The sequence below is a fragment of the Armigeres subalbatus genome, chromosome 3 (assembly GCF_024139115.2).
Source record: "Armigeres subalbatus isolate Guangzhou_Male chromosome 3, GZ_Asu_2, whole genome shotgun sequence".
Classification (NCBI taxonomy): Eukaryota; Metazoa; Arthropoda; class Insecta; order Diptera; family Culicidae; genus Armigeres; species Armigeres subalbatus.
The window spans coordinates 216,727,508-216,746,921 of record NC_085141.1 but is presented as its reverse complement, the minus strand read 5'-3'; the positions used below and the strand labels follow the sequence as shown (position 1 = coordinate 216,746,921).

Genomic DNA, 19,414 nt, shown 5'->3' with positions numbered 1-19,414 from the left:
ATTCTGAAACGTTTACTGTCAACGATTGAAGGAATATTATTGTAACTGTAGATTTAATTAAACACTGACAGAGATGCACGACAATCAATATTATATGCATATATTACAATACAAGGAACATTAGCGACTATGTTTACAAATTGCTATTGATTTATATCGATACTCACAGCATTCGCTATACAGTAAAAGTTTCGAAGCGGAAAATCAGATCAACGATGATAAAAGCTATTGGGAGCGAAAGTTGTACCCATGCATTGTTTTCAAATTAATCTTCTTTTCATTTCACTACAATGATGATGTGTACTACTGTAGCTCTCAATGTTTCATTTTAGCATCATATGGAAAGCAATAGGTAATAGGTCTAGGTATATGCGGGATGAATATTTTTGGGAAAGTGGAAAACTAGGAGCGATATGAGATGCATGATATTGAAATTTGGTTAATCTCAACAAGTGCACAACAGGAACTAAAGTATTTGTGGTAGGAGGGTGGTATATGATTCATATCATAATAATCACACGTTCTGGCTATCATTATCTTCGAGACAAAATCAATATTGATAGCAAGCAAACCTTACTCACCTGTCTGTTGAGGCTCTCTTCATCACCCCCGCTGCCACGAATAGTGTAGGAACCACTGATGCACCGGACCAGATGTGCCAGAATAGCTTTAACCCACCGAATCTTACCGGAGTTGAGTAGCTCCATGAGCTGTTTCGGGTGGTATTGCGGTAATACTGGACACGCAATTCTAGACGCCTCGAATAAGCCATAATCGGTCATGTAGTCGTGCACTGGCTGTTGATGTTCATTACTACTGTTAATTTGACCGGTGCTGGCTGTTCCCGGTTTCTTCTTTTTACCATCATTGGAGAGCATTTGAAGGTTAATGGAACTGACACGAGACAGGACAGGCATCGACGATACATTCGCCAGCCGTCTCTGAGTATTCTCCTGTGCGAGCGAGCGAAGATCTTCATCCTTCAAGTAACGATTGTCGTACAAATCTTCAATACCCATATGATTTATTGCGTTGTTCTCCGGTTTCCACTGAGAGTAGACATGCATTTCGGAGTCCATTCCGGCCACAAAAATACCATCGCGAACCCACGATATCTGCATTGGCAGTGGTGGCAGACTGTCTGCCGTGTGCAATTCTATTTGACGCAGCTTCATCCATCGTATTTCGTCATTGAAATGGGGCTGGGCAAGTGAACTTGCTTTCCGAAGGAGCGGCCGGTTCGAAGACTGAGACTCCTTCATAGCCTTCATGTTCGATTGCGCTAGATCGCTAGAAACTGGAGTAAATAACATAATCTTGCTACCAACTGCCACGGTCAAAATGTGAGATCCATCTTCTTTGGACACCCAATCGAGCTGAACGAGATGCTTCTGTGTTAGCGGACAGGTGTTTCCATGTTCGGTGATGCTTTTCCGTAGCGATTGCAACGTACTGAAACTTGGCACAGCTAGCAAACCTGAGCCTGGCTTGGTAAGTAATTCCGGTGTGACATCCCCATTGCGGTTAGTTCGTGTGTCTTCGTGGGACAGCGTCTGTAACATTTGGTTCAGCCTTTGTTTTTTCTGTAATGTTCGATTGTCGTATAGATAACTCAAATCTAGATGAGGATCAATTTGGATTCTGGGCAGGTGGATGTTCTTCAAATGAATGGTGTCCTCTAGGACCCACTCACTACCTCCCGTACTCTCACATTCGTAGATGGCCACGCATAAGTTTACGTAGCGCGATTCCGGATCACTGCTCTTAGTTGGTCTGGTGAACGATTTGCCATATTTGTATGCACAAGCGATTCTTCCAGAATAGGCGGCACTTATGTGCAACAGTTGTCCGTTGACGTCGATGGTCGATTCCTGGTCCTTTCGGATCATTTCCCATTCAAACCATTCGTATTTGAAGTTCAATTTACTTTCAATACTGGCGTCACTCTTGGGAGCCTTGCACTTCCAAAAACGAACTGTCGAATCGGAACATGCCGTAACAATTATATATGGTGCAAAACACGCTGGATAAATCGAGGACGAACTCAGATGACCTGCAGCGGGAGCAGCGTGAATGACATCCACTCCATCTGGCAAAGGGAGCTCTTGAGTGCAAACTTTTGTCGTCGAAATGTTTACGTGTGGGCTCTGATCAACGGGAATCTTAGGTTCCTCTGGTATTTGAATGCCCGCCATAGAAGCTCGATGAATGAACTCTGGGTCATCCAAGTCCTGCACTAAGTTGCTATCAGGAACGTACATCATGCTGCTGCTCATTTCATCCGGTGCAGCCGGCTGTGACGCAATCACAATCCGCCACATGTGCACGGTCGTTCCTATTTTAGTGCGCTCTAGAACAACTAGATAGAAAGGTTCTTCAAATTGGGCGTTTCGCTGTAAATCTACCATAGCTCCCATTTGACCATCCATCAGTCCGAAATGCTTGCTATCGCCACCAGTAAATAAAGGCTCCTCGGATCTTTCGCCAGTAATGAGTTGCTCCTGAAACACATGAAGAAGCTGGGTATTTTGCCAGTCATGCGTAGCATCGTCTATTGCATCCAGTTGTATTATACATCCCGGCCTAGCCGTTGACTGCTGCGAAACAATTTTGATCTTATCGTGCAAGGCTGACTGGGTTCCGGGTACATTATCAGATGAAGATTCGGTAGATAGTGATACCAACGAGTCCATTCGACGGAATCGTCTTTCTGAGCTGGATATCTCTGCCAGAAGCGTTCTGGCGTCAATGACCGCTTGATACACCCGTAGACTTTCGCCATCACTTGCCACAAAGCACGCAGACGAAGAATTGCTCAAATTTCCTAACGTGGTGCTGGGAAGTAGTGTTGGTATCCAAGCCACGTTACTGAATGCAGATATCTCTGGTGAATTGATTCGAGCCAATTCACTGACTCCACCGGATTGGGAGAGGGGTCCTACGGCATCCACACGCCACAAAATCAATTCTGAACAAAATCCTGATGGCGTACAAATGTCCTTCGGTCGATGCGTTTTCTGATTAGGATCTCCTCCTGATTGTTTTCCGGGATAGCTTGCGTTAGTGTTGGGAATGTCTGGAATATTGTGATGCGAAGTTGTCAGCAAGAGCGGCAACACAGGATGACAGGTAATGTCATTCACCCGGAAACGATGACCGGATGCTCTGGAAGCATGCCCTATGCTCAATACCTGAGAGAATTTGCTCTTGTCCGCAAACGTAAGTTGCCACAGATTCAATGTGCCATTCGAGTGCTTTGTCACCATTGAAATTACCGGCGAAGGAGGGGCAGTCAAAATATCCGAGTGTTCTGTGGCGTTTTCGTTACATGCTGCGTCGCCAACTTTTGCAGAATTTGCGTCCTCCTCACCGCTAACTTTGTCACCGTCATTGTCTTCATCATTTACTTCATTCTCTTCAAGAACACTGGGAAGAGATGTAACAATATCGCTGTTCATGTCGGGATGATTACTTCCGTTGCTACCGTTAGTAGCTTTAGGCCCTTTGACTATCATATCGCGGAAGCCCAGATTACCGCCGGTGTTATAAAGAGCGACTGTCGTGGACATGGACATTGCATCGCCTAGCGGGAATGCCGATGGTATTCTGGTAGAGAACGACACTTGCGCCTGGCGGAACGAGCCAGGATGGTACTCGTCAAGCCATTCGACTACCCATATCAGGTAGCTTCCATCGATGGGATGAATTGAGAACAACAAATCCGGGCTGTGATGCCAGTCTCGCAGAAGACATTCTATCTTCATGTCCAGCGAATCTGTAACGTGTATGTTGCTTCCATCATTGGCCAGCGAGTTGATAGAAGTTGTATTTGAAAGTGTGTGATGGCTTGGTATTCCAGCATGCGATCCACCGCCAACCGAATGTGATCGATGAGCTACCGGTGGCTGCTCTTCGCTGTTACTTTCCTCCTGGGAAAATGTCGACTTCATTTTTGGTCTCCTCTTGCCGTCTTCGTTAGGTAAATCGTCATCGTGCAATCCTTCCGAGTGTCCTTCGCTGTTTGCACTTGATAGTAAATCTTCTTTTTCAATAACCTTCCTCGTCATATCTTGTAAAATAGCCTCTGCTTGCAGAGAGAAATGCATCTCTTTGTTATTTAACCAATGTAGAATGAAATTGGGTTGCGCCGAAGGGTCATTTGTATGCATCGACGGTACCAATGGGATATCCGTTTCGGCATTGATCGAAGCAGCTAGATGAAAATGCAGACCTGGCGTAACTCCAGTGCCGTGATAACCATAGGAGTGGAAGTCATGCACACTATAAGTGGATGGGAGCGTCGGTATTGGTGGATTCCCAAACCCAGCGCTTGCTCCAGGTCCGCCGAAGCCTGCCCCTAAGCCATTCAGTCCAGTCGGACCGTTGTGTTTCGCGTGGCGTCTAATGTGAAAACATGTCTTCATGTGTTTCAGCCGTTGCATGAACCGATGCTTATGTCTGTGTGTTCGAAACTTTGGATTTTGTGATGCAAGAGGGTCAAACTGGTTCATGTTGACTAAACCGTCGTCAGGTAAAACAGTTTCCACCCATATACGGCAGATGTTATCCAAGCACGAAGTCACAAGCATGTTGGACACAGATCCTCGGGGCATGTACTTGCTTGTTTTTCGCCATGATAGATGAGTCACCGCTCTCGGGTGAGCAACATACACGAAACCGTAGACCACCTCCGGTGCACCACAGAAACTTTGCGTCTGCGATTGATCGAAGCTTTTGTTCGGGAATAACACTGTAAGGTAAGAAAAAAAACTGGTTGTTCAAACATCGAAATTATAGTTTACAAGTTGCTTGCTATTTGTTGGAATTCAATAGTTTAACTCATAATAAATTCAAAGAAACCGTTCTTGCCAGATTTAAATTGCTTTGAACAATTTCAATGTCCAATAGACACTACAAAGTTGATAATAAACGGTGATTAAACTTTCAACCAGCCGTTCAAACAAACATTTACAAATATACTGCCGCTAACCGCAAGTCGAGCACATCTGTATATGGCGTCCATATACAGATGTGCTCGACTTGAGGTTAGCGGCAGTATAGGTCCCGTTTGGCATAATGGCCATTTGCCATTAATTTGTATGCGGTGTCAAATTGAAGGCCGTTCGACATAATGGCCATTTGGTATAAGGTACAGTGGGGCAAGTGGGTAAAGGAAATCGTATAGTTCAAGTCATCAAGTCAAGTCAAGCCATAAAAGCTGAACATAATATTGAGATTGATCATATTTATGACATAACGAATCATCTATAATGTGTAGCCTGTGTAGCCTTGCAAGAGCCGAATTATCGAGACGTTTCCGATAATAACGTTCCACGTGTGGAATGAAACGACCGGACTGTTCAAGCGAACGACGAATAATGAAGCTTCTAAGCGGAACTGTAGACTGTTTTAGCTGTATATCTACACTAGGGTGGTTCAAAAAATCGATTTTGCTCCACAGTGCTCATCTGATTCTTTACCATGTTCTGAGTGTCCTCTGAAAATTTGAGATCATTTTGATTAAAACTGATTTAGCACAAGCTGTTTCAAGTTTGCATGCAAATTAGTATGGGGAAATTTATTTTTTCACTATACTGTTAATGACGTTTCCCCATTAAGCGCAGGTTAAAAGAAAACCTACATAGCTAAAAGGGATACTCAACAGCTTTCACCCAACGAAAACCGCATGTTGATTAATCGCCCCAATAATTAGTAATCGATTTTAAGACAGGTTGCGAATCTTTAGTCATGATCGTTAAACTTCTTTGAGGGCATCACTGAAATATGCAGTGCAACATAGTAGCCTGAGTTTGTGTGTGCTATCTTTCGCGCCACGAGCAGCAATGTTGCCTGTTGATGAGTTATGCAATTAGCTCCAGAAAACCACGGTATAGATTAAATTCGATTACTAATTATTGGAACGATTAATTGAGATGCGATTTTCACTGAGTGAAAGCTGTTGAGTATTCCTTTTAGCTATGTAGGTTTTCTTTTAACCTGCGCTTGATGGGGAAGTGTCATTAACAGTATAATGAAAAAATAAATTTCCCCATACTAATTTCCATGCAAACTTGAAACGGCTTGTGCTAAATCAGTTTTAATCCAAATGAGCTCAAATTTTCAGAGGACACTCAGAACATGGTAAAGAATCAGATGAGCACTGTGGAGCAAAATCGATTTTTTGAACCACCCTATATCTACACTCTATACTGTACACATTATTTATCAGGGGTGTTATCAGGGTGGCCACTGAAATTCGATTTTCAAATTCCCGGGTTTTTCCCGCTTTTCCCGATAAATTTTGTCAAATTTTCCCGGTTTTTATTTTACTTGGAAAAAATAGTTTTTGAACTTTATTTCGGTGTTTTATTTTCTGACCTGTCAGTTTTTATATCGAAAATCAGTTTTCATATCGAAGCAACTGATAATTTGAAACGAACCTGTGAAACAAATTCCTTTATTACCAATGGATTTTTTTCTTAGTTGCAAAACTTTTGTACTTTTTTTCTAGATTGAAATGCTTTCGTAAGTTTCTGATAGAGCCAATGCAATGTTCATTGCATGCTAGTCTAGTGTGGTTCTGTCTTCTTAGAGCATAATGTTCACAGAAGCAATGAAGTTTGAAATTATAATAGTTGGATGGTAACTTGTTGTTCAATCAAAGTTAATTGCCTATTTCCGGACTTGGACGTTAATTTACAATGTTATGAAAACTCATATGTGAATATGTACGTTATGTACGTTATGTGGAAGATATTGATTTGGAAAATGTATAACCACTTTCCCTTCTATGTATGTAGATAACCACTTTCCCTTCTATGGGACTCGAACCCATGACCCTACAGTACGATAGACTGGTGCTTTAACCAACTAAGCTACGAAGGACCTCCGTCGGCCTTCGCAACCTAGCGGCTACTGAACGAGCTCGAGATTCCCAAATTGGACGCATAGTCAAATCACTCGCAATCCATTTCTCAAGCCACATTAGAGGAGCGTGAGTATTTAGTTTTATTCATTACAATAATATATTGAATTTATTATTGAAAAATTTGAAAGTTCCTCAGTTGGAATTTTCAAAGTTTTGGAACATATGTAACAAGTTAAAAAAATATCTTAGAGTATATCATTCACTATCATAAACTTTTATTGCATTAGGTTAGTTGTGGAAACATACTAAAATAAAGACATTTTACTCTAAATATTACAAGCGAAAGCACGAAGTATAAAAAATACCATTTTTCAATGATTTGTAGAATTTTTAAATAAAATATGTCACTCGAAATTGATATCAAAATGATCTAGTGACAACACAAACTGGATTTGGAAAAACAGATCTACCTAATTGTTGTACCTCTCACACACACCATGTACTAAAATCATATAGTTGGAATGCGACTAAGTAATAAATATTAAAAAGGTAAAACTTTTTGTTAAATCAACTTCATTAAAAACTTTGAAGAGTTTTGAATGTAACTTGACGAAAATTTATTTTTCCCGGTAAATGTCCTGAATTCCCGGTTTTCCCGCTTTTTTTCCCGGTGACTTCAATTTCCCGTCTTTTTCCCGCTTTTCCCGTTTTTCCCGGTTCGGTGGCCACCCTGTGTTATCTATTTTACTTGCAGAATAATAGGTGTTAATGGCTGATGGATGAAATGTTGTAAGGACTTTGAGTAATTGCTTACAGTTCGGCCTTCCTGGTTTTCTATTGCCCACAATAGAATAGTAATGATTTCTTGGTATGCCTGCTACTAGCTAAATCTCATCCTAGAATTTAGACATTGTATTATTCGCTAGATACACTATCTGAACTTGAGTTGGTTCTGGTACAGTCGGATCAAAAATACCGGTGAAAGGACGGTTCGACACCTGGTAATTATCAATATCGGTTATGACATACCGATTCTGGTCCAAAACCTTTTTCACAACATAGGGACCTTTATATTTAGGTTTGAGTTTTTGGTTCTCTCCAACTGATGCAACATTACGAATCAAGATTAAATCCCCAACATTAAAAACTGAATTTACCGTTACCCGTTTATCATAGTGTTGTTTCTTGTATACTGTAGGGGGAGATCCCCCAGCGCCGGACACCTCCCAATACCGGACACTTCTAAAAACGGCACTTGCAGAGATCCCTCCATCATCTTATGTAGTGCAAAAGAAAGCTATTGAAAAGTCCTTTACCTGTATGGAATATCAGAATCTCACGTTGTAAACTTTGCACAAAATTTGAAATTGAACAAAAATGTCAAAAAAATTCATGTTTCGTCTTATTTTATAAGGTTTGAATCAACAATATTAAAACCCATCGAATGCATTGTGATTATGTAGAGGTGGACAATATTAGTCATATTTCAAATAGCGCCCATGATTTGCTAGATATATAATGTATCTATGGTGCAGAATCAATTTCTGTATCCGGTAGCTGTTCCCCGGGTCCGGGCAGGTAAAACAGTTTCCACCCATAAAAACGTGTTCAAATGATCAAATATAGTTTGTATGAGTCATCAATGATAATATTTTGTATATATGGTATACAAGTAATCATAATTCGGATAATTAGAGAGTTTTTCGTTAAATGGCTTATGTGTCCGGCACTGGGGCATCTCCCCCTATACTTGTATACTTGTATACTGTTGTAAACGCTTCACATTTTCCGAAGCCTTCTTCCTGATATTGGTCAAATTACGCATCTCACCGCTGTTCAGTTCTTGAACGTATTCTAATAGGCGCTGTTCAATACATAACTTTTGAGTTACACCGAACAATACACGTGATGGTATGTCTCCTATTGAACGATTCATAGTATTGTTTAAGAGATATTCAGCTTTGTACAAAATATTTTCCCACTGTAACTTAGATTCGTCTTGTAATTTTGCTAGAAGAGGTATCAGTGTTCGATTGTATCGTTCTATTTGTCCATTAGCTTTCGGACAATCTGAACATGATAGAACCCGTAATCGCGCGCGAATGATTCAAACTCATTAGACGTGAAAGCAGACCCTCGATCCGATACTACAACCCTGGGAACCGAATATGTGAAAAAATACGATTTAAGACACTTCATCACCTCTTTAGTATTGGTCGATTTAACCGCGTATAGCGTATTTCTTCAGGAATCACATAGAAAATTCCTCCAGGTATTCCTTTGAAAATTTCTCCATAGATTCCTTCGGAAAATCGTCCGGGTTTAAAGAATTACTTCGGAACTTCCTCCAGGAGTTTATTAGAAAAAGTCTTTGCTAAAACTTTAGAAAACACCTCAAGGGATTGTTCTGGAAATTCCTTTGGCGATTCTTCCACGATTTGGTTTTCGAAATTCCTTTAGGTGTTTGTTCGAAAATGTCTTGTGAAAATCCCTACGAAATAGTTTTATAAAATACTTTGCAGATTTCTTCAGATATTCGTCTAAAATGTTTTTTAGGAATTTCTCTGGAAATTTGACTAAGAATGCTTTCGAAAACTTCTTTGAATTTTATTTCAGCTATTTTTTTTAAAGAAACTTAAGAAAACTTCTTAAGGAAATGTTCCGGAAATATGTTTGAGAATTTCTTCAGGAAATCCTTCAAAACTCCTTCAGGAAACGTGTTGATGCAAAAATATGAGATTGCTGGGTCCATGACGTTAGGCATAATACCTTCTTTATGTCGTGAGCTGTCTTTGGGGCATTTTAGGCTTAACATCCTTTATGCCTGACGTACTCATGCCTAACGTCCTTATACCTGTTCGCGGGACTAACATCTAGTTTGCTTGGACCTAGCAGCCAAGGTACCGGTACTATAAGTGTCAAACGGCCAAGTTATAGCCTATTCAGATTACGCCATTTATGATCAGAAATATCATGATAAACAACAACCTGATGCCATCCCCATACATTCAATTTTCTTTCTTAGCTTTAATACGATATTTATCACGATAAATAATCAAATCGTAATTTGAATAGACTAGTAAGCATATTGAATCATATTTTGGCAGAATAATTTCAATTTTTACAGCCCAACTAGCGTTCTATTACTGCTTTACTGTAAAAACCTTCGGAAAATGCTTCGGATATTCTTTTGAAATTCCTTGGGATTTTTTAGGAACTTATTCAGAAGAATCTTGAAAAAAACACCTGGAGGAATTTTTGCGGATATTTTGCTTTAAAAAATTCTTTGGAAATTCTTCGGGAATACCTTTAGTAACTCCTTTGAAAAATCCATTCGGGATTCCTTCGGCTATTCCTTCAAGAATTCGTTTAGCAAATACCCTTCACAAATCACTTTACACTTTTTTTAAATCCCTTCAGGTTCCCTTTCGGGAATTTCATAAATAATCTATACGAAAAATCGTCCGGAAATTCGTTTTGAAATTCCTCCGGGAATTCTTTTCGGTTTTTATCTTGAAAATTCCTCCAGAATTAAATTAGAAAATTGCTAATCATTCTTATAGACACTCTCTTAGTGATTTCTATGAAAAATTTCTCGGAAAATTGATACCGAAATTTGTACGAAAGTTCCTCCAGGAATTGCTTTGGAAAATCCTAACTAATTTAGTATTTTTTAATATATTCATAAAGAATTTCCGAAGGAATACTCAAAAGAATTTACAAAGTAATCCCAAATTGATTTCTCGAATAAATTCCTTGGAACAAGAATTGGTGAAATAAGCATAGCATCGGAAATTCTCCAGGAATTCCTTTATTTATTTATTTATTTATTTAGTGCTGATCCATCTGACTACAATGTCTTAATGAATAAAATACTCTACATAACATAATTACACCTACAGCAGTGACGAACGATAAATCTTCTTTTTGAAGCGTGTGCTTGTTTGGTTAAAATCGAAAAGATCCTCAACTACCGTGAACGTCCGGATCATCGACGATAGTGGCTCATTGTAGCCGAACGCCGTTCGATGGAACCTGTCCTGTAGCAGTGATCGTTGCCGGAGAGGACGTTGAATTGCGCGGAAGTCCAGAAGCGCAAGCAGCTGGGGAGAATCAATTTCGTTGTTCAGTACCTTGGCAACGAATGTTGCCTACTGAATTTTTCTTCTTCTTTCAAGGGTGTCCATACCAAGCAGTTTACAGCGATCAGGGTAAGCTGGAAGATTCAATGGGTCACGCCAGGGCAAACTACGTAATGCCAACCGAATGAACCTCCGCTGAACACGTTCAATCCTTAGGGACCATGATACATCATTTGGCGTCCAGATAACAGAAGCGGTCTCAAGGATAGGTCGTACAAGCGCACAATACAGAGACTTCAAGCAATATGGATCGGTAAAGTCTTTGGAAATTTTAGCAATAAAGCCCAGCTGACGATTTGCTTTGGAGATTATCGCTGTATAATGAGAATTAAATGTCAGCTTTGGATCCAACATGACTCCTAGATCGGAAACCATCTCAACTCTTTCAAGTATCGTGTCGTCTATCCGATAATCGAACAATATTGGCTCCTTCAATCGATGGAACGTCATCACGGAACATTTCGGAACACTGATAATAAGTCGGTTCCGATGGCACCAGGCAACGAACAGATCCAGCAAACTCTGTAATCGGTGACAATCATCAGCCGATTGTATCACCAAAAAAATTTTCAGATCGTCTGCATAGATGATTTTGCAATCAAGTCCTAGTTTTGCAGCGACATCGTTGAAGTACAACGTGAACAACAAAGGGCCCCAAGTTGCTTCCCTGGGGCACACCAGAACCACTGCAGAAGGACGATGAAACGCAGGAATCAATTTTCACTCGTAGTTTTCTTCCAGTTAGGTAAGAGCTCAACCATGATGCAAATTTAGTGGAGATACCGAGACGAAAAAGTTTGATCAGCAGCATACTATGGTCGATCTTATCAAAGGCTGCTTTCAAGTCAGTGTAGATAACATCTACTTGAGCCTTGCTTTCCATGGCATTCACGCACGTGTTAGTAAAAACTAACAAGTTCGTAGTGACCGATCTTCCTGGCATAAAACCGTGCTGATCGGTTGAGATGTAGTTCTTCGATTTACTAAGAATCACCACTGACGATTATTTCGAATAGCTTGGACGCAGCTGATAAGCTAGTTATCCCCCTGTAGTTTCTGACTTCCTTTCTGTCACCATTTTTGAAGACAGGAAACATATAGGATTGCTTCCAAATCTCCGGAAAGATGCCATCATCGAGTGAGCGGGAGAAAATAGAAAATGGCAAAACGTTTTTTGCGGAACAACGATCCATTAACGTTCACTTCTGATTGGCTGTGAAAAATCACAGGAGAGCTAGGTCCACAGTTTCTTCAGCAAAAACGTCCACGAGGATGTTTGGATGTCAAGTTTGACTATACCCTGCAGACCTAGATATCCATAACCTTGGGAAGACCTTGCTTTTGACAGTATGCAGATAAATTTGGAATATTTGGATCCTATACCACATTGTTTTATAAGTCTAAACACTCAATCAAGTTTAGTCATCTTTATCGTTGAGACAGTGATCAATTTTCTGGAATATGAGATGCTCAAGGTTCTCCAAAACGTTCTTGATTTAAGCCCATGGTCTCTACCATATCAACCAAGGCTTATGCAATGTCTTCATCATCGGCATATACCCAATCCAGTCCAATAGGCACATGCGCATCATGTAAATCCAATTTTCTCGAATACGTGATGTTCAAGGTACTCCAAAGCGTTCCCAAGTTCAACCCAAAGTACCTACCGGACGACCAAGGCTTTTTGCAATATCCTCAACATCGATATTTACCCAACCTGGTTCAATTAGCATATGCGCACCATGCAAACCCAATTTTCTTGAATTCAAGATGTTCAAGGTACTTCAAAATGTTCTAGAGTTCAGCTCAAGGTATCTACTATGTCAATCAAACAAGGTTTTTGCAATGTTTTCATCTTTGGCATTCTACTTAATATCTTCTTCTTCTTATTGGCATTACATCCCCACACTGGGACAGAGCCGCCTCGCAGTTTAGTGTTCATTAAGCTCTTCCACAGTTATTAACTGCGAGGTTTCTAAGCCATGTTACCATTTTTGCATTCGTTTATCATGAGGCTAACACGATGATACTTTTATGCTCAGGGAAGTCGAGACAATTTCCAACCCGAAAATTGCCTAGACGTGCACCGGGAATCGAACCCAGCCACCCTCAGCATGGTCTTGCTTTGTAGCCGCGCGTCTTACCGCACGACTAAGGAGGGCCCCTATTCTACTTAATATATCCAATAGGAATAATGTAAACCCAATTTTTTGGAATACTAGGTGTTCATGGTACTCCAAAACGTTTTCGAGTTCAGTTCAAAGCATCTGCTAGATCAATCATGACTTTTACTTTTTTTTGCTGACTCTTCTCATCGTCAGTATGTACCAAATCCAGTTCAAAAAGCATAGGATCCTTATTTCCATGAGCATACTCCAAGGAGTCTCCAGTTAGCTTTGCGAGCATAGGCATAGGATTGCCGAACCAGTCAGTATCTACACGTAAAGAAAAAACCTAAAGAATAGGTTATGGCAAAAACCTATTCGAAAATACACTCCATTATGCCACCTAAAGAATACCAAAAAGCTAATAATATTCATAAATTAAAGAAAAGTGTAAGTTTTGGAATTGGAGTACGAGACACTGAAGACGTCCTTACTGTTGAGGTCGAAATACGTATCTGTCAAGATACAATTAAGTGGTGGAATTCAATGGGATTGCACAAACTCGTCTTATGACAAGTGAAGACATTCCACTAAAAAGCTCAAAATAATTTTCTTAACAATATTTGTTGACAAACTTCAAATGTTTAAATCATTGCTTTTTGAGTTGGGCAAAGCGAAACTTAAGTAGACATGAGATACTGAGCGACTCATCTCCCAATCCGCATTGGATTTTGTAAGCAATTTTGCCAACTACTGAGATTGCCTTCTCTGGTTCAACCGAAGTAATACGAATGGTTCCAAGACTGTCGAAAAGCAGTGTCAAATACTTGCCCTTAATCCCTTCCGATTCATAGTAGGAGAATTCCTTACGGATTTTATGCAAGGATCCTGGGGTCAACGTATTTGCCACCAGCAACGCAAGTGTTTTGCTCTGCTACAGTCTCTTCACAAGTTGTTCTTGTTTACTGATAAACCAGAAAAAAAAATCCATAGAGGCATCCTCTTCGTACCGATCGTCAGGTATGATTGTTGTCTCTGTTTCAACGATCGCATCAAATCGTTTCTGATTAATTGCTTCACGGCATAATTATTTAAAAAGGAAAAAGATCGGCGTATTTGGACCGATCGGACGTCTCTTTCGGATTTATTTCTTAAAATTTAAAAGCATCGAAATAGTGGCGGAAATTTCTGTGACTTGATTTGATAATTGTTCCAACGTAAATTGAAACGCCACGTCGGCTTCATATAGAGTGCAGAACTCACAAAGTAGTAGTTACACAACAGCTTGAGCAATTCCAGCGTGCCTTGGTATCAGCCACTAATTCAAATTCTTTTCCGAATTCAGAACGAACATATTTTTGCAGCAAATCGTTTTTCACAGGTGGTCTCTACTACGGCTTGTACCTTTTTCACAATTTCATACATTGCGGGAAAGTTCTCGATGATATCGACAATGTTTAGAGGTGAGCCAGCCCTAGGAAAACCTCTCAAATAAAGACAAAAAAACAATTACGATTACAGACAGTTGAGCTGATAAAAGTAAGTAAAAATTATTCAAGATTTTTTATACTAACAGCAAAATTTGGAATACCGAAAATACCGGTATTTTCCGTATCTAATACCGGTATTTTCGGTACCTAAAATTGGCCGGTAATACCGGCTTTACCGGTTAGACCACCCTATTCAAAACTCTATCAATTCCTTTCTAATGATCACATAGATATTTTTGGACATATATCTCAGATTAGGAAATTTTGTTTGCAAACATTTTACCTGATATATTCGAGGATATGTTCTCCAGAACAGTTTGGACGGCCTAGAACATCCGAAAAAGTATTCCAGCGAGTTTTCATTTATATCAGCACGCCACATAACAATGTGATCCTTCGTCCTGAGGTAATGAAGTGCAAACAAGCCCGCATATTGTCACTTTTATTTCAAAATCGTCATCGGCGACATGAACGCACAGGTAGGAAGGGAGGAAATGTATAGACCGGTCATCGGACCGGATAGTCTGCACACCGTATCGAATGACAACGGCCAACGATGCATAAACTTCCCAGCCTCCCGCGGAATGGTAGTCCGAAGCACCTTCTTTCCCCGCAAAAATATCCACAAGGCCACATGGATATCACCTAACCAAGAAACGGAAAACCAAATCGACCACGTTTTAATCGACGGTAAATTCTTCTCCGACATCACGAACGTTCGCACTTACCGCAGTGCGAATATTGAATCCGACCACTACCTCCTTGCAGTATGCCTGCGCTCAAAACTCTCGACGATGTACAACGCGCGTCGAAGTCGGACTGCGGCTGCGGCTACAAGACGATAGGCTAGCCCAAGGATACGCGCAGCAGCTGGAAGTGGTACTCCCAACGGAAGAGCAGCTGGGAGCACCGCAACCGCTGCACTTGGCACGGTGCTCCCGGATCAGAGAAAAGACTGGCATGATGGCGAATGTGAGCAGTTAATGGAAGAGAAGAATGCAGCATGAGCGAGATTGCTGCAACATCGCACGAGGGCGAACAAGGCACGATATAAACGGGCGCGGAACAGAGAAAACTAGATTTTTCGGAGGAAAAAGCGCCAGCAGAGAGATCGAGACCGTGAAGAGACGGAGCAACTGTACCACGCTAATAACGCACGAAAGTTTTATGAGAAGTTGAACCGTTCACGTAAGGGCCACGTACCACAGCCTGATATGTGTAAGGACATAAACGGAAACCTTCATACGAACGAGCGTGAGGTGATCCAAAGGTGGGGGCAGCACTACGAAGAACACCTGAATGGCGATGTGGCAGACGAAGATGGCGGTATGGTGATGGACCTGGAAGAACGCGCGCAGGACATAATTTTACCGGCTCCGGATCTCCAGGAAATCCAGGAGGAGATTGGCCGGCTGAAGAACAACAAAGCCCCTGGGGTTGACAAACTACCAGGAGAGCTATTTAAACACGGTGGTGAGGCACTGGCTAGAGCGCTGCACTGGATCATTACCAAGATTTGGTAGGAGGTTTTGCCGCAGGAGTAGATGGAAGGTGTCGTGTGTCCCATTAGAGTGATTCAAATTTTGACATTTTCGCTCCTCTATGCTTAAACGATGACATTTTCGGTTTTATTAACCCTCCTAAATTTTTAGCTAGCTTGGATGCAACTACACTGAGCACGCGCAGTTTGAAGTTTGTATGGAAATTACTATAGAAATCGCCACTTAAGTGAAAAACTGTTCCGCGTTGCGACCCATTATCTATTCAAACGTAATCGACACGATGACTTCATAGAATACTTCCTAAACTAGAGGACAGTTGTTGTTGCGAAGCGATCTGACTTTTTTTAGCAAAGTTATAAAGAAAACGAAAATGCTCATTATTGATATTGATGTTATTCTTTTACGTGTTAAATTGAATTTCCCACGATTCAAATTGATGTTTCGTGAACATTATGTTGTTGACCCAAGGACTCCAATTCCCTGGGATGGGGCTGCCATCTGAGATTAAACTTCCGAGGAAAAGCATTTTTCATTCCGCCGCTGAATTCCAGAACAGACGCTGTGGAAGCCGCTCATCCTTGCTAAACAAACGCTCGATCGGTCGGGTCAAATTTGTATAAAGTCTCACCCTATGCCAAGATTGATCTTTGATTGATTTTTTACTGATAGTAATAATATTCCTAACTTCCCATGTTTCGCTTAAACTTTGAAAGCAAAAACTCAGCAAAATATAACATGTGGTTAAGGTTTAAAAAATGCTCAATTTGTACAAAATATCGTTTATAAGTCACTACCAAACATAAATTTCTAGCAGATACAAATTTATAATATTCGAATTCATTCTGACTTGATGTATCGGTTTTCACTTTCACAGGGAATCTCATGGGCGTAACTGTATTGCTCTTCGTCGATTTAATTTTTTGTTAGAGTCGGTTCGCGTTAAATTTTGGACACTATAATGATTTGTCGCTATCTAAATCATTTGGAAAAGAATTAAAACATGCTGAAAGCAGCACTTAAAGTGGAAAGATTCAGCTGTCATGTAAATTGATCGTCTCAGTTTTTTGTTTTTTTTTTAATCGCGGCGGCAATGTCCCAGTGGGGGATGTAATACCAAATAAGAAGAAACATATGTATAAAAAGGGCCAAAGTATGCTTGCGTGATACTTCTACATCTAATCCGAGCAAACTATTTCAAGGATTGGTAATCTGTTGAATAGTTCAAAGTGTCGGTTTTACCCACTTTTCTCCTACCGTCAAACGGGGTGACTTGCAACACTTTTCAAGTTTCGCTCAATAATTCTGAATTAAAAGGATTTATTCATTCTACTAGTACATGATACTTTTAATGGGTCCTAATATTAGTGATTAGACATATAATCAGATATACAACAATAATAAAAATATGAAAATAATATCAAAATGATGGGTGTTGCAAGCCACCCCTACTGCGGGGTGACTTGCAACACATCATCGAATTCAATCATAACATGTTTTAGAACAACTTAATCGTAGTGATTTTTCATCTTCATCACTGTCAATGCAGGGACCTTACTTGAGGGATCTCCCCTCCCCTCATTCCGCCTTCTTGACGATTTCAACGTATCGATTGATATTTTTAAGTCATCGGTTTGAAAGTGCTCTATGTCGGCTTAAGAATGGTGTGCACCGCGACCACCAGTCATTCCCTAGATAGTTGTTTTAAAACGGTTTTCCTTTCATTCCCCATCATCCAATTTACCACAATTATGTTAACATCATTATTTTGAAAAGGCATTTCCGCAGCAAGCAGCAAACCATCCACAAGTGTTGGATCTTCTTGGGGATTCAACACTGTTTGACCACCGTAAGTCTTAGTTTTACTGTTTTCTTTATTAAGATAATGTAAAATTGTTGTTGGGGACAAATCGTACCGCCAAGCGGCTTCCCAGATAAACAATTTGTTTTTTAACTTCTACCGCCGCCTTCATCAAAGTTTTCTTTGAAAAATTAGAAATCATGCAACTTCCTTCAGGTTTTTTGTAGTTTCGCGGCTAGTAAAGGAATTCTGTAACATAAAATCAATGCTAGTTTGAAAAAAAAAAAAATGTTTAAAAACTGAATCAGCAGTTTTTGTGAATAAAACTATCGTGTATCAGCTGTTGCAAGTCACGCAGGTGGACAAATTTCGAAAAAGTTGATATTTCAAAAACAAACAATTTTATTATTTTATAGTTTTTGCGGAATTACATAGGGGTAATGACGGCTTTGGCAGGTTTTGTTCTATTATTGGCAGGGGGTTTTTTATGACTGATTATGCTCAAATTTGGCCCAAACATTCTTTGCATATCAAAGAATATTGTGGCCAAATTTCATAAAATTCGGTCGACAAAAACCCCCCTGCCAATAATAGAACAAAACCTGCCAAAGCCGTCTGTTCCCCTACCTTATTAGGTACTGTAACTGGAGAGGGGATCGATTTTGGTGAAATTATTTTCAATTTGCTACACGAACTTACGATTTACGACGTTCGACTTTCAATTAACGAAAATGTTTCACAAAATAATACAAAAAAAACAACAGTGAGTAATATTTTCACCTAAATACCAACTAGGCACAACAAATACAATGTAACCTAGGGATGCGTGACGACAAGTTCGATGTTTGGTCATATTTTTATAGTAAAAAAAAACAAAAACTTGTGGCAAACCCAAGTGTTGCAAGTCACCCCGCTGTTGCAAGTCACCCCATTTGACGGTACTTATGTCAACACTAAGATGTTATCGTTAGGCAAGAACGTTTCATTTTGGAATTCCAGACGAGATGTATACCGACTCATCTAATAGAAATCGAACATGCGATTATCATCCAAAAATTATTATTATTCATCTACTTACAGTGCTTGTTCTCGTACCACACCTTGACCAAGCGATCGCTTTTACCGGAGGTAGCAAACAGCGTACCATCCGGACTGAAGGCCATGTGATGCACCGGCGTGGCGGTATGGCACTTCCATACGCAATCCCAATGCGAGTCGGATTCTTCTTCATTTGTCGGTGTTCTCGGGTCGCGATCTCCACCGATTTCAAACTTAACCGCTAAAACGTGTATAATAATGTAGTAAACATTCGATCCATCATCGTTGTTGGACAAACAAAACTTACAAGTGGGTTCGTCGTCATCTGGCTTTGACAGCCGCTCATGCCACAACTGCAGAACCGTTCCACCGGTTAGCAGACGAGTTCCTTCTAAATTCCAAGACAGTGAACTGATGTGCGATGTTGCCTGTAGACTACCCGTTTGAACCCATCTGAAAAGAAAATAAAGC

The 19,414-nt window shown here is 40.4% G+C and overlaps 1 protein-coding gene across 3 annotated transcripts in view; it reads right to left on the bottom strand.

Moving 5' to 3' along the window:
- The window catches only part of LOC134219719 (dmX-like protein 2), an 88,542-nt gene that overhangs the window by 42,653 nt on the left and 26,475 nt on the right, over nt 1–19,414 (bottom strand). For all 3 annotated transcript variants that reach the window (XM_062698556.1, XM_062698554.1, XM_062698555.1), the window contains exons 3-5: nt 19,251–19,396; nt 18,984–19,184; nt 582–4,750 (exon numbers count right to left, since the gene is read on the bottom strand). In XM_062698556.1, the coding sequence (XP_062554540.1) occupies nt 582–4,750; nt 18,984–19,184; nt 19,251–19,396 (4,516 nt within the window). The remainder of the gene's footprint in view (nt 1–581; nt 4,751–18,983; nt 19,185–19,250; nt 19,397–19,414) is intronic.